This window comes from Camelina sativa, chromosome 12 (assembly GCF_000633955.1).
Source record: "Camelina sativa cultivar DH55 chromosome 12, Cs, whole genome shotgun sequence".
NCBI lineage: Eukaryota > Viridiplantae > Streptophyta > Magnoliopsida > Brassicales > Brassicaceae > Camelina > Camelina sativa.
This window is the reverse complement of record NC_025696.1, coordinates 14,949,358-14,974,922: the sequence shown is the minus strand read 5'-3', so window position 1 is coordinate 14,974,922 and position 25,565 is coordinate 14,949,358. Positions and strand designations below refer to the sequence as shown.

The following is a 25,565-nucleotide window of genomic DNA, read 5'->3' as shown; positions in this document are numbered from 1 at the left end:
GTTTTCCCTTGCAAGAAGTAGATATCATACCAAAATAGTTTTAAATCTCCATGGTTGACTTGACTGAGCAAATTATTCACAAAATTATTTTGAATTAAAAAAGTTGAATCAAAAACATTGGATTATATAGAATAACGAATATATAGGAGAATTATTAATAATTTAGATTATTTTTTAAAAATAATAATGAATATAAAAACCACAAGGTTGACCACCGACCCTAAGGGAAAAAACAAATTTACCGTATCTGGAAGCATATCTGTATCTATCACATAAACACACTTTACAGTTTTACGCCTCACAAATTTGTCTTCTTTTTTGTGCAGAGAGAGAGAGAGAGAGAGATTTATAAAACCCTAAAAATCATGGCGATTCGATTTTCCCTCCCAATTCAACTCATCTCCTAGTCTCTTCCCTCCTTCCTCCGATCTTTCTCTAATCAAAGTTTGATAGTGTTGCACCGGAATTTCGACTTTTCATCTCCCAATTTCACGAAACCCTAATTTTTGTTAGAAATCGAACCCTTGAAGACGATGTTGGTGGCTAATTCCGACGTTTCCTCTTCGATTCTCTCTCGTACTCCGCTAATCCCCAACTCGATCGAAACCCTAGACGAGATTGAGGACTCGCCTTCGCCTTCGCCTTCCCCTAATTCGCAAATCCCGTCGATTGATGCTGATGTTGTTAATGTTCAGTCATTGGCTCTTACGTCTCCCGATCGAGATCGTGATTCGCCTCCGAACTTCGATGAGTATACCTCTTCGTCTTCTTCCGACGAAACACAATTCGTTCCTTCTCCGATCAATTTCGATTACGATGAGTTCGGCAACGGGACTCAAGGCATGCTAGAGTCTCAGGTTCGAATTGGGACTACTAATTCGCAAACTCTTGACGATTTGGACGATGTTATCTGGGACGGGTCCTCGTCTGATGATCCCCGTGAGAATAGCCAACCTTGGACGCCTAATGTCTCGCCTGGATTTGGAAGTGATGATGATGACAACTCCAACTCTAAGAAGGAATGTAACGAGCCTTTGTTGTCTGGGTTCATGCAAAGACCTCTGAAGATCGATGAGCCCGTTACTGGCGTTGTATGTTTTCAAATTTTTTTTGGTTGCTGCATTTGTTTTCAATTTTGATCTCTGATTACGAATTTGACATTTTTTTTGTAGGGTGCTGGGCTTTGGAATCTAGGCAACACTTGTTTCCTTAATTCGGTTTTGCAGTGTTTCACTCACACTGTGCCACTTATCGAAGGCCTTCGTTCATACAAATATCAAGATCCCTGTAACTGTAAGACTCTTATAATGTAGTATTTGTTTATGTTGCCTTTTGTAATGAATAATGATCTTGTGAATTTTGTAGGTGGTAATGAGTTCTTCTGTGTTATAAGGGTTCTTCGAGCTCACATTGATTTTGCACTGAGGCCTGAAAGAATCCCAATGGCTCCGGATTATTTTCTTCACCATCTTAATTGTATCCTTTTATTTGAATTGTTTCTTTGGATGGCATAGTTTTCTTTTGGGATTCTCTGATTTTGTTTTCTGAGATGCATTGATTTGTATTCCTTAGCTGCCATAGATTTTTCTCCTGACTTCCAGCGTTATCAACAAGAAGATGCTCATGAGTTTCTGCAAGCATTTTTGGATAAGTTGGAGAGATGTTGTTTGGATCGAACAAGTTACCGCAGCTATGTGTCTTCTCAAGAAACCAACTTTGTTGACCAGGTCTTTGGCGGCCGTCTCATCAGTGGGGTAAGAAGTCACTCAAACTATACATATCACGTGTCAAAAGCTATTTTCAGTAGTAGTTTCGGTTTATTTTCGGTAAACATGTGCGTATTTCTGGTCTCAGCTCCGTTGCTGCAACTGCAACTCCATCTCTGATACATTTGAAAAGTCTGTTGGGTTGAGTTTGGAAATTGAAGATATCGATACCCTTGAGAGTGCACTAGAATCATTTACCCGTGTGGAAAAGCTTGACGAGCAATTGACATGTGATAACTGTAATGAAAAAGTCTCAAAGGAGAAGCAACTCTTGCTTGATAAGCTTCCTCTAGTTGTCACATTTCATCTCAAGAGATTCAAGAATAATGGATTTTTTATGGAGAAGATCTTCAAGCATGTCAAGATCCCATTGGAGTTAGACTTACAGCCATATATGAGGGATAAAGAGGAAAACGATGTACGTGAAACTTGCAGTAAACTATCTCTTATCTCCCCCTTTCATTTACTCAAAATTTGTATATGTCTGCACACTTCGAAAAATACTTCCTTTATTTCTTCTTCTTCAGGTTCCTACAAAATACCATCTTTATGCTCTTGTGGAGCATCTCGGGTATTCAGTAACCTATGGACATTACTCGTCCTATGTGAGGTCTGCTCCCAAGATATGGCATCAATTTGATGACGCGAAGGTGATATTTTAAGTAAATCCAGTTGATTTGGGTGGTTTAATAGATAGTTTCCATAAATGAACTTTTCCTCCTTGTGTTTTTGGCAAACTTCGGCAGGTTACCAGAATCGATGAAGATAGTGTGCTGTCACAGGATTCATACATTCTTTTTTATGCACGGGAAGGAACTCCATGGTTTTCTAGCATCGCTGAACAGATGCAGCCATTGCTTCCATTGCTTGAAGCGAGTTTAGCGAATTCTTCGCCAAAGTCTGTGCTTGATTCTTCTAACGGGGAGTGTTTATCAGAGATCAGTTATGAGAATGTCGATAAATCCAGCAAACCCTGCGACTCAGCGGGAGTGTCTAACCAACATGTCAAGACAGAAGAAGATTTTGTATCCCTCTCTAACGAGCTAAACGAAGACGTGTTTCTATCAGCAGAGTCTTCTAGTGACGAGGATTCTTCTATGCCAGAGCTTATGGACCCGCTTGAGACTGATGATCCTTACGTTCCATGGAGTGAAAAAGAACCCAATACTTGTTTAGCCATTGAAAGAGCTACCACTGGTGATGATTTTTTCCCTCTGCTGATGGTTGAAGATCAGGACTCATCCCAAAAACAGCAAGGTACTATACTTTTATTACAGGATGATATGTTTTCTTCGTATCAATGTTAACTTGGGGAGTCTACTACTTACTTGGTGTATGTGTATGTGTGTGTTGAGATTCTGCAGAAGGAACTTTTCGAATGCAGCTCAAGCAAATGGAAGAAACCGCAGAGAACCAAAAAAAGCCTTGGAAGCAGCCATTATTAATAAGTGACGTTGCAGTTTCCAAGGAAGAAGACTTTGTTAGTGGAGACCTCATGAAGAAACCTTCACCTCGTGCTAGAGATTTGTTGGATCAAGCGATTTCTACAACAACTGGTTCTCCACCCAAAAAACTAAAAACAACATGAGAGAGAGAGATATCTTGTTGACTTTCTTGATCGCTTATTTAGCTACTAGGTGTTCTAAAGATGGGGTAATGACTTTTGATTAGAGACTTAAATCAGGCTTAATTCGTTTTCGGTTTTGTGCATACTGCATAGTAGTAGTTATGCTACTCTGGTGTTGACTTGGTTTTTAATGATAAGAAGCAAGGATTCAGAATCTAAATAAAGTTTTAGATTTTGTTAATGGGTTGGATCCTCTCGTATACTTTATTAGAGGACTATCTTTGGTTGAATTGGTAAAAGTTCGATCTCTTGACTTCGACGGAAAAAAAAAATGCAAATGTGAAGAATGAATGATTTAACAGAAATGATAACCGACCGGTTTGATTCCGCTCATGGTGACCTCTTGCTTTTCTAATATAGAGTATATAGTACAACTTAAACCGATTTACTAATCATGTTAAATAAGTACAGTTGTCAGTAAAAGTATTTAAGATTAGTGCAGTATGAGTCCTATGACAACATATACATTATATAGAGTTTAAAATTGGAAGATTAGTGGAGTAGGCTAGGATAATACACATGTGACATGTCTATATCTCGATTTTTTTTTTCTTTTTAAAATTGGACAGAAATATTCAACTGTGTTTATCGAATGCCCTCGAAGAAACTAATCTATGAATATGATCTTCGACTGAGTCTACTACTCTTGTTTAGTTTTTATGGTTGATAAAGTAGTATATAATTTGCTAGAATTTATAAAAAAATGAATTAATGAAAGAAGAATAAACAAAGGAAAAGGATGATAAGAAGAAGATGGTCCACTCCACCGGGTCAGATATGGCGTGCCGTGTCCAAAGAGCTTCAATTTTGACTAAACAAACCCTTTCAATTTTAATTTATTTTTATTTTTAGTATTTTAGTTTTAACTTCAAGGAAAATAACTCGTGTTTATATATGTTTACTTATAAAACGATTTTTCCTCACAATTTTGTCATGAGTTAAACAAAAGTTAACTTGAATATTGAACACAAGTGTATGTAGTCTGAACTAAAGTAATGTGTAAGATATAGAGATCAAAATGTGATAAACGAAAATATATTAATATTTTGTAACCAAAAAAAATGTAAAATACGAAACACAAATTCAAGGATTGGGAAAATCAAAGTCAAGTGGCGTCTTTTTTCAAAGTCAATGGACAATAAAAATACATATAAGACTTGTGGTGTGTGTTCCTATTTAAATGACTGCACAGATTTTCACAAAGATACTAACTTATCATCAAATAAAGATTTATACTTCCAACTTACTAAATAGTTTTTTTTTGGTAAAATCCAACTTACTAAATAGTTTCAGTTTTGTATGAAATATATGTCTCATTTTTTTCTATTAAAAAATAAATAGACAACAAATTGGCATCTACCCATCTAATGCCATCATGCATGACAAATGATATAAAAGCTGTTATTATCATATGACGTCTAATGGAATGCATATTATATGTTTCCTTTTTTAATTTATTTCCTTGTCGTCATTCCTTTATTTTATTGTAGGCATTTCAACAAATTACATGATAGGGTTCATACATAGAGTAACAAACAAAGATTTATCAACAAATTATATATCTGCATGAAACACGGAAGTCTCTACTCTCTAGTACTTAACAACGCAATGAGTAGACTCTTCTTATATACATGAATTTTAATCAAATAATTTCCACGTTTTACCTAATCGGATATAGAACAAAACAAAAAAACGAGATAATCTAGAAGTGTTCGGCAAATTATGAATTTCATATTCGTTTAGCAAAACTAATTGTACATTCATTTCAGACGAGACATGACAACGATTCAAAACAAAAAGTTTGGTGTAAACAATGGATTAAATTCTCTGTATATAGATGATTGTCTAATCAAAAGAACATGAGTTTAAAATGCAATTTCCCTTTCAAGTGATGCATATTGGAATAGTTAGTACTGACTTTGCAATGTTAATATACCTAATTAAATTAGAACAACAACCAAACGCAAGCACTAATAATAATAAACAAAAAAGGGTGTCTTATTGTTTATATATTAATCACCCATCTTTTGACCTAAGTTTCTGCATTAATTTCCTCTTTATTTTAAGTATATTAATAAGAAAAAAGCTATAAAAACAAGTACAGATGGATTAGGTTATTATGTCCAATTCATGAGCTTGTCTCCGCTTATTGCTCGCTTTAAAAGCTAATAACAAAATGGAATCTAATTATTATTGATATCATCCATCTTCTTATTATATACAAACATACACACCAATAATAAGAACAAAGTAAAGTGCGATTCACACTTGTTCCAACTCATTCTTATGCACACATATAATAGAATTACATGCGCATGTATATACACACACATTCACATCATATATAAAAACAAAAATTTCTTACCGTATAAAGGATGAGATGTCAAAACTACAATAATGGAGCAAAGCAAGAGTTTTCTCCACTTGGCTTAATATAATATCAAACACGAAAAACTTACACTTTCCTAACCAAAAATAATAATATTCATATGCTAAAGATAAACAAAAATTCCATATTAATAACATAGGCAAAAAAAATATTTATTAACACATAAATGCAATGTGTATGTAAACATCCAACAACAATAATGTTGTGTTCTAAGGCTATATGTAATAGAAACAATATTAGCTACTAAATTAAGATAGGTCCAAATAATAATAGAAATAAATTTCAGATATATAAAAATAGGAGAAGTATAGTAACATTTTCAATAACTAAAAGATTTATAACAAAAAAGTAAAAAAAAAAAAAAGAATTATAAAATATAAATTTTGAGAGAAGAGGAGAGAGGTTTGGGTTGGTCGACTTTGCTAAGATAAGAGAGACTCACTCTCTCTCTTTTAAACCTTCTCTGCAAGAAATCTTCTCTCTCTCTCTAGAAAAAAGTTGGAAGCTGACTCAAAAAAAGACTCTCTTTTTTCTTCTTCTTCTTCGTCTTTGTGCAATTACGAAATGGCGATCGAGGATCAAGAGAACACCATCCGTGAATTCAAGCCTAAGAACAGAAGAATCATGGTACTACTTTAAAACAATTCCTTTTTTTAAAAAAATTCTCTGTTTTTTTTTACTTCTTCTCTGTTCTTCAAATGTGTAATGGTTTCTCATTTATCGATTTTTTTCTTCTGGGTTGGGTTTTTTGATTGAATTTGAAACTCAAAGTCTTGAAAATGGCGAAAAGTAGTAATCTTTTTTTTTTTTGTTTGAATTCAAAATGGTTCTGAATTTGGGTTCTTCATTGAAGTGCTCTGTTTCGTGTACCTAACACAAAAAAAAAATATTTGATTTTTATTTTGGAAGAACCAGAACAATGGCTCATTTTTATTCTCTCTCAAGCTCGATTCCGTTAGTTAATTTTACTTTATTTGGTGTCACAAATTGGTACAATATGCTTTTCTATTATATACCAAATTTTAATACTTTTAAACCCTCTCAAATCCAGTGAAATAGTGAAGCACGAATCTGGAACATTTCTACGACTCCTTTTTCATACAACTTTTTTAAAATGGAACAGAATCAAATTTCAAACTTCTATCACAAGTTCAATTCCAAAGAATATGAGTTTAATGAAGTTTTTAATGGTGGTTTAAGAGCTATGTCTATATGGTCTTTTGAGGTATATATAGCAAATGGTAATGATGGTTTATGAAATACTAGATTATGAATAATCTTTATATTGGTTGGTACAGGGAGCTGGTGGACCGGAGGAGGAAGACAACAGGTGGCCTCCATGGCTTAAACCTTTGCTTAAAGAGCAATTCTTTGTTCATTGCAAGTTTCATGGAGACTCTCATAAGAGTGAATGCAATATGTATTGCTTAGACTGTACCAATGGCCCTCTTTGCTCTCTTTGTCTTGCTCATCACAAGGATCATCGCACCATTCAGGTAAATGGTCTTGATCTTGAATTGTTGTATAATACTTGTGTCTCTTGTTGAGGTTTTGAGATTGTCTTGATTGGTTTTGGCAGATAAGGAGATCTTCTTATCATGATGTTATAAGGGTGAATGAGATACAAAAGTATCTTGATATAGCTGGGATCCAAACATATGTGATTAATAGTGCTAAAGTCGTCTTCTTGAATGAGAGGCCTCAGCCTAGGCCAGGGAAAGGTGTAACCAATACCTGCAAGGTTTGCTATCGTAGCCTCGTCGATGATAGCTTCCGCTTCTGCTCTCTTGGTTGCAAGGTACATTTCCAATACTACCAACTTTTCATTTTTTATTGCATCAAATAGAAAGAAACTTTGATTTATATGGTTGATACACTTATTTCCCCCTATTTACACGTTTCATACAGTTTCACCTAACATTTGCTTGCATTTTTTGGTAAATTCAATTCCCATTTAACCGCAGGAAGAAAATAACAAAACTTTTGAAATTGGTCATCCTGAAATCTGATAGTATATGTTTTTACAGTTTCACCTAACTTATTATCCTAGCATTTCGGTAAACTCTTTGTTTAATCGTCTTCTAGAAAAAGATCGAAACATATCTTTCTTGGAATCATTTTTTCTGATAAAGTTTACTTTCTCTATGTTTTTGGGAAATGAAATAAAGATTGCTGGAACAACTAGAGGATTCCAAAAGGGAAGAGAGAACCTTCTGATGGAAACAGATGATTCAAGTAGCAGCATTGGGATTGGGAAGAACATTACAAATCTCCAGAGTTTTAGCCCATCAACACCTCCACTTACTACATCTAGCAACTGCAGAATCGCCAAGCGAAGAAAGGGAATACCTCATCGATCACCGATGGGATAAGAATGCCATTAATGCCAGTTTCTTCATCTATAAGATTTACACACAAAGGTAGCTAATACAGAGACTTGTTGTCTCTGATCTGTTCTCATATACCAAAGAAATGATCTTTTGCTTGTGTTAGCATAGAAAAAAAAAAAGGCATTAAGTTAGGTTTTGTCCTACTAATATGGGAAAATATGTGAATACTGTAATGTGCTTGTTTTGTATATTGTGATGCAAAAAGGGTAGAAAGGGAAATATAGGGGTTTTAGTGGGAATAAAAAACAAAAGTAGTTTTTGGTTTTTCATTTTATGTGTATGCATGGTGTAAATTTGGTTGGTTAGGTGCATACATGGATCTGGAATAATTAATAAATAATGAGATTTCCTACCTTTGTTTATTTTTTTTGCGATTTCAAGAAAATATTAGGCTGAATGAACGATTCATTTCAAAGTATTTGGACTTAAAAAGTTTGGAATAGAGTTTCTTTTTGGCTCTACGCCTCTACCAAATTAAATAACATATGGTCCTTAGTTGAATAAATGGAGCGAATTTTAAATATAATTGGTGTTGTGATAATAAATTTAAATTTTATTCGTTGTAAATTAGATATTAATTCTCATGGGACATTGTGTTGGAAAGCAATTTGGTAGGGAAGGTCTTATTTGCTTTTCTCTTTAAACTTTTCTTGAGAAGAGAACCATTTGGGTATTTGGAATATATGTCCATTATAGTAAAATTATATGGAACGAACCAAAATGAAAATGGAAAAAATGTCCTTTTATACATAAACTTCCAAATGTAAGCAAAAAAACCATGAAATTAGAGGCCATTTAATACATCAAATTCTGTTGACTAGCTATTTAAAACACTAATATCATTGACCAAACCAAAATATACATGTCGTTAAATGAGATAACTGAAAAACTAACGACTATTACATGTTGTTTTTGATTTTGTCAACTATATTTGACCAAACCAAAATATACATATCGTTAAATGAGATAACTGAAAAACTAACGACTATTACATGTTGTTTTGACTTCATCAAATATATTTGATATTTAGTGTCAAAACTTGATGTATTAAATAACCTCTCACAAAGTTTATGATTTTTTTGACCTAAATTTGAAAGTTCATGTATTAAACAAAATTATATAATTTAATATTTTTTATGCTCAGCAAGACGAAAAGACTCTTAATCGAATTATGCGTAAGTAAAAAAGATAATGTATTTTGATTTTTTGGTTTTGTTCACATTACTCAACACTCTTTGCTTTATATCTTTATACCATAAAATCAAGCTTAATTTGACTATTATACAGTTTAATGTTATTTGTACATTTGCAGCAAATATCCTTTGCAATAATATTTTCGGTTAGAATTAAAAAAAATATATTATTTATTTATATCAATTGAGTTGAAGATATTTTAAACTTGAAATTTTTTCATGAATTATATTCATGACGTGGATATTATTTTACAGAAAATATATCATCTACTATTTATGTAATTAAAAACATATTCTTATATCTTATCTATTATTTAAGAGGTGATTTGTTAAATTTGTTGATGTATTATTCTTTTATGTTTTCCGAAAACAAAAAATAATTAAAAATAATATTTACTTTTTAAAAAATACTATGAGAACCCCTGTGCTAAATTTTATTTGTCTATTAACAAACAAAAATAATATACATGTGACGGAAATTCCATAATTACATTTTTATTGACATATACCCCAATTTAATAATGTGTTTATATGACTTTATCTTTAAAACATAATATTTGCTATATTTTTAATTTAAATTTTTGAAGAGTATAGGATGATTATGATTTTGATTTTGGATGTTAAAATAACTCATTCAACAATTAGTCATTCTTAGTTGAATAAAAAAAATTAGACTACTCAAGTTAGATAAAATACAATTAAATACATAAACTTTCAAATTTAGGCCAAAAAAATCATAAATTTTGTAAGAAGTCATTTAATACTTCAAGTTTTGTTGAGTAGTCATTTAAAACACAAAATATCATTCATATAGCCAAAAACAACATGTCGTTAAATGGCGAAGTAACGGTCGTTAGTTGTTCAGTTATCTCATTTAGCGACATGTGTAATTTGGCTTGGTTAACGATATTTGGTATTTTAAATGACTAATTAACAAAATTCGATATATTAAATAACCTCCACAAAGTTCATCGTTTTTTTCTGGAAGTTCATGTATTAAATGACATTTTTCCCAAATAAAAATGTTACTCCAAAAAAAAGAAATTGATTAGTTTAAAGTTTATAATGTTTAATGGTGTAGTCTGTACCCTAGCCACCGCCTTAGCCCGAGAATGGTCCGTGGCACAACACCAGCTCCCCCCCCCGGTACCACCAAAACAGATCCATGTAACTCCAGATCCCTCGTTGGATGTTGTCCAGTGCTTCTCCGACGCATCATGGCGGGAAGAGACGAGGGAAGCTGGATTTGGACGGATCTTCCTTGCCAGGTACCAACCATCGATCTCAGCTGGATCTACGGCCTCCAACATTGCCTCTCCGCTAATGGCTGAAGCAACCGCTCTCCTGTTAGCCATCCACCAAGCCATCGATTTAAACCTCAATCGAGTCTCTTTCGCTTCAGATTCACTTCAGTTGATCAAAGCGCTTAATCAGGAAGCTTCTTTCAAGGAGCTTCATGGGATTCACCACGATATCCTAAGTCTATCTGCTAGTTTCGAACTTATTTCCTTTGTGTTTGTACCAAGAGACAGGAATAGGGAAGCTGATGAGTTAGCTAAATCAGCTTTACTTTCCTTACCTACTGTACCAGTTTAATTTAATGAAAATCAAAATTCGGTTCGTGACAAAAGAANAAAAAAAAAAAAAAAAAAAAAAAAAATGGTGTAGTCTCAGCTTCTCGCTAAAACCAATTAAATTCGGAGAACAAAATACTTTAACTAACACATCAAAAGAAAACCATCTAATGTTCTCGATGATATCCACTAAAAAAAAGCCATATCAAGTTTAATCAATACTCCCTCCATTCTAATTTAACTGTCGTTTAAAGTTTTTGCACACAAATTAAGGAAATTATTAAATTTTATGTTTTGCCCTTCATTAATATATTTTATAATTTTTTCATTGGTTGAAACTTTAAAGTAGCAGAGATAAGATTGGAATATTCATCAAACATCTGCATTGAAAATCTAAAACAACAACTAATATGAAATAAAAATTAAATCCTAGAACGACAACTAAATTAGAACGGAGGGAGTAGTAAATATATAAACTGTAATAAAATTAAATCCAATTGTATGTGATGATTTAAATTCTCTAAAAAACCAAAAAGTATATAAAGACACAGAAACTTAAAACCTTTAAACTATAAGATGATGTTTGTATCCATTATATTTATATGTATGTATGTAAAAATTTCTCAAAGTGTAAATACAATAATATATGTTTCATACTTTCATATGCCCACCCCCACCCCAAAAAAAAAAAGATAATGTAAAGGAAACTAATCAGAGTAAGGGGAAGTAGGTTTAGAGATATGATCTAGTCCTTCCTTGAGTCCCAAGAATCAATCCACCACTTGAGAATGATCTTTTTAAGTCTACATGCTTCACTCTGTTTCCAGTTTCAAGATCATTATTTCCTTCTTCCTCTTCTCCGTCTCTGCTTATCCGCATAACAATATCCGCGGCCGAGAACCGACGTGGATGATGAGAACTAATCGCAACACTAACCACTTCCCGATGATCAACAACGACTACATTGCCTTCATTACTTGTAAACTGATCAAGATTCATCACCACAACACGATGATCGGGTTGTTGAGTGGTAGGCACGACGATCTTAGCCCGACAAAGTGGACAATTTGAGTGAGACTTAAGCCACCGATCGATACAAACGACGTGGAAAATGTGGTTGCATTTAGGCAACAACCTTAAGCTCTCGTCTTCGTTAAACTCTCCAAGACATATTGAACAATCAGTACCGTTGATCTTGAACCCGTTTTGATGCTTCTTTAACTTGAAGAATCCAATCTTTTTAATGACAGCATCGTCTAAACCGGTGTTTGACGACTCGTGAGCAAAAGGGTCGTCTTGGTCTCCATTTTCCGACGAGTTAACATCGAGAATGAGATCTGATCTTCCGGTTTCTGAGGCAGCTTCATTGTTGGTGTCGTTGGAGCAGTACTTTGAGACAAGAGTGTAGTAAGTTGCCATGAGAAAGGCAGTTATAAATATGCCAATAATGGCAATAACAAGAGGGGAGAGATTGGGGTTTGATGAAACGCCGTCGCTTAGGAGTTGTTCATAAGATATTGGTGGTGGAGAGAACTTGATGTAACTACACCATTGAGGGCAAAATGTGGAACATAAGCCTTGAGTACAGTCTCTTGGATTTATATATTGAGTCCAAGCATTAGGATTTGGATCGGACTCCATGAAAAATGAAAAAAAGAAGAAGAGGAAATTAGATTCTTGAGGGACAAATCAAACAATGATCATTCTTATAATGTGATCATCCAAATCGTAGCATAAAGAAGGTACGAATTTTGTTTATATATGTGTTATGAAATGAGGTTTACAGATGTGGAAGGTACTAAATTTGATATCGAATAATATATAATAGAGATATGCTTGTGGTATATGAGAAGTTTTGCTTTGTTTTTTATGGGTATCCCCTTACTTTTTTGTTCTTTTAATGTGACTTTAACTTTGTTCTTTAGCGTCTTTTTTCTTTTTCTTTTGATGATATAATTGGCTTGTTGACTAAGATATTGAATGTGGTACGTAAATATGGTTAGTTTTTATTTTGTTGTCATATGATTCTATTTGAAAGATCTGTATTAATAGTGTTGATTTTAAACATTACTAAGTCGAACCTGCGTGAGTTTGACCAAAAGCTTCTTTGGTTTGGGCTGTTTGCAAAGCTGAGCATCGACCGCAATGGTGTAGTTTATAACTTCGGTTATTATCCTCATTGATACATACCTTGAATTGATATGCAACAAGAAACAATTCCCCAAGAAAGTTCAAGTAAGCCCGAGTGTTTTAGTGACAACATTAGTCCAGTTACAGAAAGGGATGAAGCAACAAAAAAGCTCTCAAACGCTAAGTCTATTTATTCTGCTCACTTTTTTGGGGATCAACAAATCTGCTGATCTTGAATCAAAAACTACACTTGAGGAGTTATTGGTAAGTTGATCATGTCAAACACTTCTTGTGATATCCTTATGATGTTTGGTTTGATTTGATGATATGTTAACAGGTGATAAAAAGATTTCTGGTCGTTGTTGAAAAAGTCAGTCTTATCATCAATAATAAAAGTCACTCTGTAATGAAAAAGAAACTCATCACGGCAAGAAGAAAAATTCAGACTTCACAAGACTGTCTTTAACTTCTCTGCTCATATGTCACACAATCATATCTGAATCTAAAACTAGTGTCAAGTTTACAAGATGTTGTGAGCTATTAATTTACCAGAACTTTAACCGGAAACCAGAGAAATGAACGGTTCCGATTATAGCAGATAAAGCAAAGGCGTAAACTGTTAATATTAGAAGAGAAGAGAATGGAGAAGCAAAGATGGTATCCATAGTGAGGTTCACCATTCCTGTACCAAGGTTTGCCTGTAAACAACGAGACAAGTGAAATCAGTTCAAAGAGGATCCAGATTGATAAAGATTGTAGAGTTTCAGTTGACAAGATACTCACAAGCAGAAAGGTAGCTAATAGATTTTGGTCAATTGCTTCTTCAAGTGATGAAAGTTTGTTCACAGGTATATAACTAGACAGCATAAATATCCCAAGCGCCTGCAAATAAAAGCAGAGACGAATCAAATCTCAAGTCACAAAGACAAAGCGTGGTCCACTAGAATCAATTCTGAACTATAAAGAGACCTGAAGATCTTGCGCGAGCACCCAAGTAACATAAGGCATGTTGCACTGCATAATGTAGAAATGGTTTCAATCAATCTTGTCCCCTAAAATGCTTTTTGAGTTTTAAGTGAGTATCATTACCGTTCGACGAGAAATCCTCTCAACGTAGTTGTCAAGAAGTATAGTCACAACCCTGAAACAAACATACATATATATGCCCTATCATAATGAGATGGTATTTTCTATAACAGCTTGCTTATCATAATGAGAGTTTCTTATCATAATGAGATGGTATGTTCTATAACAGCTTGCTGTTACCATAAGAGAAGAGAAACGAGAAAGACTCTTGCGATTGAGCTCGTGGTGCTTCGAATATTTGAATGTTTTGCGTAAAAGAGACGATGGCCTAAGTGAACGCCAAGGAGGTACATGCCCCAGTACCCTGAATCAAAAGAGATTTAGATGCGGAAGAATAAAAAAAAAGTAGTAAGTAAACCAAATCAAATCAAACCTTACCAAGAATGCTAAATACTCCTTCCTTGTTTTTGCTGATAATGTCAGTTCCTCTTTCGTCTGAAAGCAAATATGTGTTCAGTCCACTAACCAACCAAGTTTGGTATCCTGAGAACCAATGGACGTTGAAGAAGCTAGTTAGGTTTCACTATCTTGTAATTAAGAGAGAAAAGGAAGTAAAACTGGATTGTACCTGCAAGAACAGCGAAACCTACGATTCCACAGTACTTAGCTGGTATGTTAACAAATGATGTGAGAATGGATATGGCTGCAAGTGTGAAAAAGAAATTCCAGTGTACTCCATATTCCGTAACATGGACCTTCGTATAGTTTAGAACCAACAATGGTTAGACTTTGTAAAGGGATAAGCAGCAAGACACAATGAAGAGGAATCGTGGAAAGTTTATTTACCTGATAATCCACACCTGAAGTAGTCCAGAGACGAATAAACCCGAGTAATAACAGTGGAGCGGTTGCTTTAATTCCAGTTATCAAGTTTCTGAAGCAATACAAGTAAAAAAATTGGACCAAGTTTGCATAATGCTGAAGTAATAACAATGCATTACAAGAAAAGGATAACGGAGTGCCAAGGAGAATCAATCACTCACCCTGATGACACGTCTCTAGCTTGCCGAGAAACAATAGCATTTGCTAAAACAAAAGAGCCGACCCCAAGATCCATCTGTTTGCATTTCAAATTGTAATATCAAGACAGATACAAAGTTACTATTCACAATAGGATGAACAAATCTCATATATTAGTTTAGAGCCTAAAGGACTATGAGGTTTGACATTTCAAGCATACCAAGCTAGTACCGTAAGTCTCTGTCTTGGCGTACCTCCTCGGAAAGATAGTAAAGTCAACCCCCAAGATACACAAGCATGTAATAAGCATCTGCAATGAAGATAATCCCTTCAGAGTAGATGGAAAGATAAAAGCAGAGTTGGCTTAAAGTAAAACTAAAGTAATGTTGTATACCAGAGCAACTCTATAAGAAGATACGCTTGCTCTAAACGAGAGAGCCTGTCCTCTCTGCAACCCTGAAGAAGATCTAGTTTTAAAAGCTTCAGTTAGCTTAAGTCAAAACCCGTAACTAACACATGTTTGGTTTGGAAAATAACGGAAAATGCCATGACTTACAAGTTCTACCTTTTGGCAGTCACAGAAAGAATCAGCAACAACAAAGACAACAAGACTGTTCCATGATAGACCCATTCTGATAGAACCTGTAATCAGTTTCAATGATCATAAAGAAGGATCAAATGTGGAAAAACTGGAAAAGAGTTTAAGAGGAACATACAGTGAAAAACAGGAGCATGGGAAAGACAATGAAGATGAAGTCCAAGCATATGGCATAAGTATAAGCCTTCCAATTTCTGGAAACAACAACCTCATCGTCGTTCTTCTTCGATGAAACGGCTTTACCACCATTATCATCTATAACGAAGATGTAACAACATCTTTAGACTAATCGAACTAAGATAAACATCACTCAACTTCAAAAAGAGCACTAACATCTTTAGACCTCAATGATGTGATTCCTCTTACAAAAAAAAGCATACATTTTTCCAAATTCTATGACCAGATTTGTTACTAAGAAGATGAAATAGATTGAGATAACGAACCAATTTTGCAGTGAAGACCAATGGAGTAACGCAAAAGAACCAAGAGCTGAAACCAAAAACGTCAATCAATCATCAGAAACTGAGCAAAAATCGAAGAAACGGGTCCAAAAGGAAATACACTTACAGGGACAATGGTCAATAGTGCTGCGATTTCCAGAATTGAAGATCCATCAAGATTGCTTACAAATCTGCCCCAAAGTCAATTCCAACAAAAACCCAATAAACAGAGGAGAAATCACAAATTTCAAAAATCGAGTGGACAAAAAGAGAGAATCTTTACTCTTCTTTGAGATGCTTGTTTGGATTCAGAGTCTGCTTTGGAAGAGAATCCATCAAAAAAAAAAAAAAAACTCAGAGATTTAAAGATCAAAACTTTCGTCAGTCCCTTCCTCGTTGATCAAACTACTACTATGAAGAAGATTTTAATTTGGCTCAAAATCACGAACCGGCCGGTTCAACTAATAGGTCCGGTTAGTGGGATTTTATCCGGTTCACATGAATGTACAGATTTTAAGTTCGCTTTAATCACGAACCGTCCGGTTCAATTAATAGGCCCCGTCGGTTCAATCAAAACTGTTATTCTATTTCATGATACACAAGTACATTACTTTCACTTCAACACTTGTGGTGTAAGAAGAAGACCGTCAGGAATTCCCAACCGGAGTCAGCTTCATTTCGGCCTTGGCTTTCCTGGCTTCACCATAACACCCCGACATCCGTAAACCCGACAAAACCGCTCGTCTCGCTGATGTCGGAATCTTAATACCTTTATTGTAACACGACAGTAGCAGCTTCGAAGCACAAACAAACCTCATGTCCTTACAGAGATTATGCACAACAGAAGTGTAACTATACTCATCTTTCACTTCCATCGACTCAAAATATCTCATCGCTCGGTCCACGTGACCCGCTTTACACAATCCATCAACCAAACAATTACAAGTCACAAGATTCAATCCAATCCCCATCTCTCCCATACTTACAAAATGCTGCTCAGCTCTTCTCGTCTGTCCTGTCCTCAACAAACCATTGACTATAATCGTGTGCGTATACTCATCAGCTTTCATTCCTTTCCGCTCTATCTCTCCTAACAAATCATCAACCGCATCCAAATTCCCGTCTTTAAAATACAGATTCAACAATGTGTTGTACGAAACAATGTCATGTCTCCTACCTTTCCTAACTAGCTCTTGCATATACTCATACGCCTCTTTCGTTCTTCCTGTCTTAATCAAAGCGCTAACAACAGCGAAATACGCGTACCCGTCATAAGTATAACCTTCTCTCTTCATCTCTAAAAACAACTGAAGCCCTCTTCGAATCCTCCTAGTCTTGAAATATAACTTTAGTATTGTAGTGTATGTAACAGCATTGGGAGTGTAACCCGATCTCCTGAGCTCTGTTAGCATCCATTTCGCAGTACCGACCCTCCTGGCTTTACAAAGCCCGTTAATAAGAATGTTATAAGTCATAAGCTCCGGTTTAAACTTACTCTGCATCTCCTTAAATAGCTCAAGAGCATTGTCTATATACCCACACTTGCATAGAGCATCAAGGAGAACATTGTATGTATCAGGACCAGGACTTAGCCCAGCGAGCTGAAGATCCTTATAAAGAACCCGAAACGCTTCTTCTTGTTTCCCTAGCTTAAAATAACAACACATCAAAGTATTATAACTCCACAAATCAGGATATATACCCCATTCAAGCATTTCGTCGAACAGGTAGAGGACACGATCTAACATCAGCTGTTTAGCTGCTCCAGCGATTAAAGAGTTATACGTAGCGACGTCTGGTCTAATCCCTGCGTCTCTCATCCGACGAGTCACGGCGTAAGTAGCTTCTTCTATACCGACGAATCGACAATACCCACTGATCAATGTGTTGTAAGTGACGACATCAGGGGGCACACCTAATCTGATTCCGTCTATGATTAAAGACTCGGCTTTCTCCAGTTTCCGAAACTTGCAGAGCGAATCAACGCAAATGTTTAATAGCCTCGTTGATAGTCCGGTGAAATTCACCAACCCACGAACCATTCTATCGGATTAATCCGAACAAACATAGAAGAATGGTAGAAGAAGAAGAAGAAGCAAGCTTTGCAGATGAATTCGTGGCATTTGGATTTGATAAACAAACGAAAGAATTGGAGAAAGTTCGATAATTTAGATTCAGATCTCGGCGAAGAATGTGAGGGGTTCTACAAGAACAGTCTTCAACTTCTAAGTTATTACTCATATCTATAAATTTTTTAAAAATTACTCAAATGTTTAGTGCCCAGTAGTTAATTACAATTTACTCATTAAATTTGTTTTTCGATTTTGAAGGATGTATATATAGGCTATGCTATACAATGAAATCAAATAAGAAAACCTTTTACACTATTCTTGTTTTCTTAACATGGTATCAGAGCAATACCTAAAATTTTAGGTCTACGATCTTAGCTCTCTTATCTGATCTGATTTATTTTCTTCTCTTTGTTTGACCTAGGTAATTCGATATATTCTAATCGATTTACTTTCTTATTCTTTTCTAAACAATGAGTGAAGAATCCTCTGTTACTAAGGCTACTCGTGTACGGACCGAATCCTCACGACGGAGGATTGATCCATATGATCTCAGCTCCGGTGATAATCCCGGTTCTGTTATCTCTCAACCCCAGCTACGTGGTCCGAACTATGATGAGTGGTCTTTGAATATTCGACTTGCTTTGCGTGCAAGGAAGAAATTTGGGTTCGCCGATGGAACGATAACAAAACCTGCTGACGACTCGGAAGACCTTGAAGATTGGTGGGCTAACAATGCAATGGTCGTGTCTTGGATTAAGCTCACGATTGCTCCTGATCTGAGCAGTTCCTTGTCCCATCATGAGATAGCTCATGATCTCTGGACACACATACAGAAGAGGTTCTCGTTGAAGAATGGACAACGGGTTCAAAGGCTTAAAACAGAATTGGCGAATTGCCAACAAAAAGGACTTGCTGTAGAAGCGTATTACGGAAAGCTCACGAAGCTTTGGACTACTCTGGCCGATTTTCAACGTGCTAAGACTGTGGAAGAGATTGCGAGAGAGCGTGAAGAAGACAAGCTCCATCAGTTTTTGATGGGTTTGGATGAGACAATATTTGGCTCTGTCAAATCCTCTCTTCTTTCTCGTGACCCACTTCCGACGATTGATGAAGCTTATCAAGTGGTAACTCAAGATGAGGAATCACGACGAGTGGTGCGAATGGCTGACGTACTGATGGTGTTAGCTTCGCGGTGCAGACGACATCACGTCCTCGTCCTCCAACAGAGTTGCGTGATCCATCCGCTGTGTGTACTAGTTGTGAGAGGAACGGTCATCTCGCTGATCATTGCTTTCGGAGGATTGGTTATCCATGGTGGTGGGGGGATCGACCTCGTTCTAAACAGCCTTTCTCGAAACAGAGTGGTGGTGGAACCTCATCTAACGATCGTCGACTGATGTCACCTTCTCAACCTGTACCATCCTCTGATTCTCGGGTCGAACCAGCTCGAGTGAATCAAGTTAGTGCATCTGCTCCTCCGCCTGTTGCAGCCTCTGCGATTACGAATGCTGATCGCATCGGTTTTAGCGGGTTGACGGATGCTGAATAGAAACGTCTACGCGAGGTGCTGAGTGGTCGCTCTCCTGATGCTAGTGATCATCTATCGGGTAAGTTTTTTGTTGAATCATGGATAATTGACACCGGAGCTTTGAACCATATGAGTGGTGATATTGGTTTTCTCACGGATGTGAGTGAGATGGCTCCAATGTTCATCAAATTACCTGATGGTAGATTTACGGTTACTACTAAACAAGGAAAAGTTTCGTTAGGATCTCATCTTCAGTTGTTCAACGTCTTCTTTGTTGATGGCTTACAATGCCATCTTATCTCTGTTTCACAGTTAACACAAGATAGTGGGTGTCTTTTTCAGATTTCTGATAAGTTGTGTATTATCCAGGACCACATCACAACGACGCTGATTGGGGCAGGTGAACAACTGAATGGACTATATTTCTTTAGAGGCGTAGCAGCTGCGAGGATGGCACAAACTGTGGACGTGTTGCAAGGAGATGTGTGGCATCGTCGTTTGGGACATCCGTCCTCTAAAGTTATGGAGATGTTACATCGATCCGAGTCTAGTATTAGTAGTGATTTTGATTCTAAGTCTTGTGACGTTTGTATTCGCTCCAAGCAAACAAGAGATTCTTTTCCTTTGAGTATCAATAAAACATCTGAGGTTTTTGAATTAGTACATTGTGATTTATGGGGGCCTTACCGAACTACATCTATCTGTGGCTCACGTTACTTTCTTACAATCCTTGATGATTATTCTAGAGCTGTTTGGATTTATTTGTTGCCAAATAAAACAGAAACCTCAACTACTCTCCGAAATTTTATTGCTCTCGTCGAACGTCAGTTTGAGAAGAAGGTCAAGACAATACGCAGTGACAATGGTTCCGAATGTATTTCCCTTACCAATTTCTTTCGAGAGAAAGGAATTCTACTTGAAACGTCCTGTGTCGGAACGCCTCAACAAAACGGCCGTGTTGAGCGTAAACATCGTCACATTTTGAATGTGGCTAGAGCATTGCGTTTTCAGTCTCATCTACCGGTTGAATTTTGGAGTTTTTGTGCTCTTACTGCGGGTTACTTGATCAACCGTACCCCTACTCCTCTTTTGAATGGTAAGACTCCGTTTGAGATCCTGTATGTACGGTCTCCGCCTTTGACCCATTTGAGAGTGTTTGGTTGCCTCTGCTACGTTCATAATCAGCGACATGGCAGGGATAAATTTGCTTCACGGAGTCATCGGTCTGTTTTCCTTGGTTATCCATTCGGGAAAAAGGGATGGCGTGTATACGACCTTGAGACTGGCGTTGTTTCTACTTCGCGGGATGTTGTGTTTTGTGAGACAGAGTTTCCGTTTTTGTCTCGTTCTGATTCTGCTCTTGACATGTTCGGTTCTTCTCCTTCTCATACGACCTCTTCTCTGTTTGAGGATAATGTGGAATAGGGTACTCTGCTTCCGCCTGCTCCAATTTCTGATCCAATAGAGGCGACGTTGTTGCCTGCGGATGATGTCTTGGATTCTCTTGATAATGCTACTGCGTCTCCGACACCGGTATGTCCTCCTCCTGGTTCTTTGTCTACCTCTCGTGAGCCTCTAGTCTCGTCGTCATTACTGGTTCCTTCTCCGCGGGTTGTTGAGGTTTCGGTATCCTCTGCAGAGGATGACGATGAAAATGAGGATTAAACTCATCAGCTTTCTAATGATGTTGATATTCCTCTTGGTCGGGGTTGTCGTCAGAAAATCCCATCGACAATGTTACATGGTTATGTGACGAATACTACTCACGACGGGTCCGATAGTTCGTTTGTTGATTCCTCTTGGTATCCAGTCGATTCCTACGTTGATTGTGCTCAATTTTCTGACCACCATCGGGTGTTTCTTGCCGCTATCACGGCTGGTGTTATTCCGCGGACCTATGCTGAGGTAGTGGAAGATGAACGCTGGCGTGATGCTGTCCGTGGTGAGATTGATGCTTTGGAGGACAGGGGTACTTGGACTGTCGAGACATTGCCTCCGGGAAAGAAAGCCCTTGGTTGCAAGTGGGTTTTCACATTCAAATATCGATCCGATGGTACACTGGAGCGGTATAAGGCTAGATTGGTTGTTCTTGGTAACAATCAAACTGAAGGTTTGGATTAAAAGGAGACGTTTGCACCGGTGTGTAAGATGGCGACAGTCCGATCTTTTCTTCAAGTCGCTGTTACTCGCGATTGGGAAGTGCATCAGATGGACGTCCATAACACATTTTTACACGGTGATTTGGAGGAAGAGGTGTTCATTCGTCCTCCTCCGGGTTTTCGCACTGCTGATAAGAACCAAGTGTGCCGTCTTCATAAATCGCTCTATGGTCTTCGCCAAGGCCCGCGTTGTTGGTTTGCTAAGCTTTCCACGACATTACTAGACTATGGTTTTCAGCAATGTGTGAAGGATTACTCGTTATTTGCCTTTGCTGATGCAGATATCCGGCTTCATGTTCTTGTGTATGTGGATGATCTCATCATCACTGGGAGTTCTCGTGCGGTTATTGATGGTTCAAAGATTATTTGAGCTCTTGCTTTCATATGAAGGATCTTGGTATTTCCAAGTATTTTTTGGGCATTGAAGTGGCCCGCAACTCCACAGGGATGTATTTGTGTCAACGTAAGTACACTCTCGATATAATCTCTGATACTGGTTTACTTGGTTCTAAGCCGGCTTCTCATCCTCTCGAACAAGATCATACTCTGGCTTTGGCTCCGGGTGATTCTCTGTCGGATCCGTATCCTTACCGTCGGTTAGTTGGTCGATTGATTTATCTCAGTGTGACGAGGCCTGATCTCTCCTACGTGATCCATATTTTGTCTCAGTTTATGCATGCTCCCAAGGCAGCTCATTGGGCTGCTGCGCTACGGGTGGTTCGGTATCTCAAGTCAAATCCAGGACAGGGTATTCTGTTACGGGCTGGGACTGACTTGCGAATCTCTGCTTGGTGTGATTCTGATCATGGTGGTTGTCCGCTGTCTCGTCGGTCGCTTACTGCTTGGGTTATTCAGCTAGGGGGTTCTCCGGTTTCGTGGAAAACACGGAAACAGGATGTGGTCTCGCGATCTTCGGCTGAGGCTGAATATAGAGCCATGGCTGAAACGGTGTGTGAAATTCTTTGGCTGCGAGAGTTGCTTACATTTCTCGGTGTTGACTGTACTTCTCCTGTTCCGCTTCATTGTGACAATGAATCTGCTATTCATATCAGCAAGAATCCGGTGTTCCACGAACATACTAAACATATTGAGTCTGATTGTCACTTCATCCGTGACGAGATTCTTCGAGGTGTGATTGATCCTCAACATGTTTTCACACGGGTTCAGCTTGCTGATATACTTACCAAAGCTCTCGGTCGCAAAGAGTTTGATGAGTTCTTGTCCAAGTTGGATATTTGTAACCTTCATACTCCAACTTGCGGGGGGTATTGAGTGACGAGTGTTATTAGGATGTAATTATCTAATTCTATAAGTCTTATAATGTCATTTATGTAAAGTACTTAGGTTAAACATATGTGAAGGATGTATATATAAGCTATACCGTACAATGAAATCAAATAAGAAAACCTTTTACACCATTCTTGTTTTCTTAACACACTGTTAAAAACATGCGAAACGACTTCTCTCTCTTAAACTCACTGTTATCTTTCAGAGAGAAGCAGATTTTTGTTTTTTCGGCTATTCCGATTTCTATATATATGAATCAGATCTCTTTTCCGCTTTAGGCGGATTTAACTATCTTCCATCTTAGCTAGGTTCATTTTAAAATCCCGCATGCTTGTGATTGGACTAACCATCGGCTGTGTTCTTCCTCTAAAGACTAAGTAATTTCTTCGCCGCTAATTGCCGATCAGGCTTGAAGAAGACCTCATGGTCTAAAGCAGCGGATGAATCTGTGGAGAGATGGTTTCAAAGACATGACTACAAGCTTCATCTAATATGAAGAATTCAACGCCGGCGTTTAGCTTCAGTATTTGGTACAGATCTCATCGGCGAGAAGAAGCAAGAAGAATCCAGAACACACGTGTCAACAAAAGCTTCGTAACAAGATACGTGGTTAAAAGGAAGAACATGTGTCTATGCCCCTTATGGGTTATTCACTTTTATTTATAGCTTTTGTTTATGTGTTTGAATTAACTTAAAATTGGGCTTAATTTAGCTTGTATCATGTTTTGTAAGTTTGTATTATGCCCATTTTAATTGGGCTTTTAAATAAAAGAAAGGAATGGCTAAGTTAAAAAATAATTAAAAAATTGAACTTAAAATTCGAATAAAAAATAAAAAAATCCGACAAAGTGACTAAGGGTTGGCTGAGTTATTGACTTACACGGCTGACTTATGAAATATTTGTAAATTTATATTATTATAACTCAATATTTAAATGTACAATTGAAATATAAATATTACAATTATTATAACCAATAAAAAGTAATAATTATAGAAAAAGATTGATTTTTACACAATCTCACCAGAATGTGTTAAACATACAACACATGATGTTTAGGAGTTAGTGTTAGGGTTGGGGTTTAGGATTTGAGATGTAGGGTTCAGATGAATAACATTATTTGTTTTTTGGTTTTGGTTTTAATGTGTTTTAATGTGTTTAGTTTAAGGTGGTAATATGGATATACTAATATTATTACCATTTGAATATTTTTTTAAGAAATCAAAATTTTTTTTGTTATTTCTGGTTATAGGTCGGTTAGATTAATATATAACTATAAATAATTCAAAATATATTGTAATTAAGTAGATTAGCCTAATATAACTGAAAGTAAGCTGAATATAACCGAAATTATCTAAACATACCAATTCAAAAATACCAAATTGGAAAAATTATTTTTTTTGGTTCGGTTCGGTTTGGTCGGTTATTTAGTCATTCTAATTTGAGGGTTGGCTGAGTTATGGTAAAGTTATGGCTGAGTTATTCAACAGATATATTAATTTATTATAAACCTTCTCGAGAATACAAAAGATGGATGACCCGAGAGAAGATCTCGTCCACCAAGCGAACTTCTCCTAGAATCATTTCCGAAAAGATCAGAAGTATGCTTTGTGAGTGTGGACTTCCCAAGACTTTCAGGGCAGATGCTGCAAGTTGTTGGTGAGACACAAACAATAATTATGTTTATTGTTAAGAACCACACGCGTAATAAATGAGATTTTAGCGATTTTTTGTTTAAAAGGAATTCAAAATTTGAATTTGAATTTAATTTTTTTTTAATAAAAGTATTTCTCAAACAATTGACTGATATGGCTGAGTTATCGACATAAACGGCTGACTTATGAAATATTTGTAAATTAGAATTATTATAACTCAAAATTAAAATATAGAATGAAAAAATGAATATTACAATCATTATAAGCAATAAAAAGTAATAATTATAGACAAAGATTGATTTTTACACAGTCTGATCAAAATGTGTAAAACATTCAAAACATGACATTTAGGGGTTAGGGTTAGGGTTTGAGGTTTAGGGTTCATATTTCCAACATTATAGATTTTAATATAACAGTTTGGTTTTGGTTATATTGTGTTTGGTTTAAGGTGGTAATTTGGATATACTAATATGATAACCATTTGAAAATTTAAAATTTTTTGAAATTACTTTTCGGTTATTTCCGGTTATAGGTTAGTTAGATGAATATATAACCATAAATAATCCAAATGTTATCCAAATTAGGTCGATTAACTTAATATAACCGATAGCAAGCCGAATATAACTGTAATTAACCAAAAATAATGGAAAAAATAGTTTCCGGTTCGGTTCGGTTTGGTCGGTTATTTAGTCTTTCTAATTTGAGGGTTGGCT

At 36.3% G+C, this 25,565-nt stretch overlaps 5 protein-coding genes across 7 annotated transcripts; 2 read left to right on the top strand and 3 right to left on the bottom strand.

The window, feature by feature from the left end:
* On the top strand, positions 295-3,574 carry LOC104731761 (ubiquitin carboxyl-terminal hydrolase 20-like). 2 transcript variants are annotated; one of them, XM_010451241.2, is made up of 8 exons: positions 295-1,091; positions 1,173-1,293; positions 1,366-1,476; positions 1,582-1,754; positions 1,855-2,184; positions 2,294-2,416; positions 2,513-3,023; positions 3,122-3,574. In XM_010451241.2, the coding sequence occupies exons 1-8, from the start codon at positions 534-536 to the stop codon at positions 3,352-3,354; spliced, it is 2,160 nt and encodes a 719-aa protein (XP_010449543.1). In that variant the 5' UTR covers positions 295-533; the 3' UTR covers positions 3,355-3,574. The 2 variants fall into 2 exon arrangements, with proteins under 2 accessions (XP_010449543.1, XP_010449544.1); XM_010451242.2 differs by having other exon boundaries at positions 297-1,091; positions 3,131-3,553.
* On the top strand, positions 6,200-8,536 carry LOC104731760. 2 transcript variants are annotated; one of them, XM_010451240.1, is made up of 4 exons: positions 6,200-6,409; positions 7,081-7,278; positions 7,362-7,580; positions 7,951-8,536. In XM_010451240.1, exons 1-4 carry the CDS (start codon positions 6,347-6,349, stop codon positions 8,152-8,154), a joined length of 684 nt encoding a protein of 227 aa, XP_010449542.1. In that variant the 5' UTR covers positions 6,200-6,346; the 3' UTR covers positions 8,155-8,536. The 2 variants fall into 2 exon arrangements, with proteins under 2 accessions (XP_010449542.1, XP_010449541.1); XM_010451239.2 differs by lacking the exon at positions 6,200-6,409 and adding an exon at positions 6,882-7,007.
* Positions 11,648-12,737, bottom strand: LOC104731759 (putative RING-H2 finger protein ATL53). The gene has a single exon (XM_010451238.2). It carries the CDS (start codon positions 12,578-12,580, stop codon positions 11,672-11,674), a length of 909 nt encoding a protein of 302 aa, XP_010449540.1. The 5' UTR covers positions 12,581-12,737; the 3' UTR covers positions 11,648-11,671.
* Positions 13,437-16,574, bottom strand: LOC104731757 (uncharacterized protein At4g17910). The gene is made up of 16 exons (XM_010451236.2): positions 16,437-16,574; positions 16,281-16,344; positions 16,157-16,202; positions 15,832-15,968; positions 15,681-15,757; positions 15,510-15,582; positions 15,336-15,425; positions 15,139-15,212; positions 14,942-15,029; positions 14,724-14,850; positions 14,534-14,638; positions 14,336-14,459; positions 14,159-14,210; positions 14,039-14,083; positions 13,853-13,951; positions 13,437-13,767 (listed from the first exon to the last, which is right to left on the bottom strand). The coding sequence occupies exons 1-16, from the start codon at positions 16,487-16,489 to the stop codon at positions 13,615-13,617; spliced, it is 1,407 nt and encodes a 468-aa protein (XP_010449538.1). The 5' UTR covers positions 16,490-16,574; the 3' UTR covers positions 13,437-13,614.
* LOC104731758 (putative pentatricopeptide repeat-containing protein At4g17915) lies at positions 16,719-18,392 on the bottom strand. Its single transcript, XM_010451237.2, has one exon. It carries the CDS (start codon positions 18,193-18,195, stop codon positions 16,801-16,803), a length of 1,395 nt encoding a protein of 464 aa, XP_010449539.1. The 5' UTR covers positions 18,196-18,392; the 3' UTR covers positions 16,719-16,800.

Excerpts from the sequence above, each read along its gene's own strand:
- LOC104731761 (XM_010451241.2), top strand. The coding sequence starts at position 534 with ATGTTGGTGGCTAATTCCGACGTTTCCTCTTCGATTCTCTCTCGTACT. Across the intron at positions 1,477-1,581 it reads TTTTCTTCACCATCTTAATT|ATTTTTCTCCTGACTTCCAG; the intron begins GTATCCTTTTAT and ends TAGCTGCCATAG. Across the intron at positions 1,755-1,854 it reads GCGGCCGTCTCATCAGTGGG|CTCCGTTGCTGCAACTGCAA; the intron begins GTAAGAAGTCAC and ends TTCTGGTCTCAG.
- LOC104731760 (XM_010451239.2), top strand. The coding sequence starts at position 6,897 with ATGGAACAGAATCAAATTTCAAACTTCTATCACAAGTTCAATTCCAAA. Across the intron at positions 7,279-7,361 it reads AGGATCATCGCACCATTCAG|ATAAGGAGATCTTCTTATCA; the intron begins GTAAATGGTCTT and ends TGGTTTTGGCAG. Across the intron at positions 7,581-7,950 it reads TCTGCTCTCTTGGTTGCAAG|ATTGCTGGAACAACTAGAGG; the intron begins GTACATTTCCAA and ends AATGAAATAAAG.
- LOC104731759 (XM_010451238.2), bottom strand. The coding sequence starts at position 12,580 with ATGGAGTCCGATCCAAATCCTAATGCTTGGACTCAATATATAAATCCA.
- LOC104731757 (XM_010451236.2), bottom strand. The coding sequence starts at position 16,489 with ATGGATTCTCTTCCAAAGCAGACTCTGAATCCAAACAAGCATCTCAAA. Across the intron at positions 15,758-15,831 it reads CCATGCTCCTGTTTTTCACT|GTTCTATCAGAATGGGTCTA; the intron begins GTATGTTCCTCT and ends AACTGATTACAG. Across the intron at positions 13,952-14,038 it reads TGCTCGCGCAAGATCTTCAG|GCGCTTGGGATATTTATGCT; the intron begins GTCTCTTTATAG and ends TTTTATTTGCAG.
- LOC104731758 (XM_010451237.2), bottom strand. The coding sequence starts at position 18,195 with ATGGTTCGTGGGTTGGTGAATTTCACCGGACTATCAACGAGGCTATTA.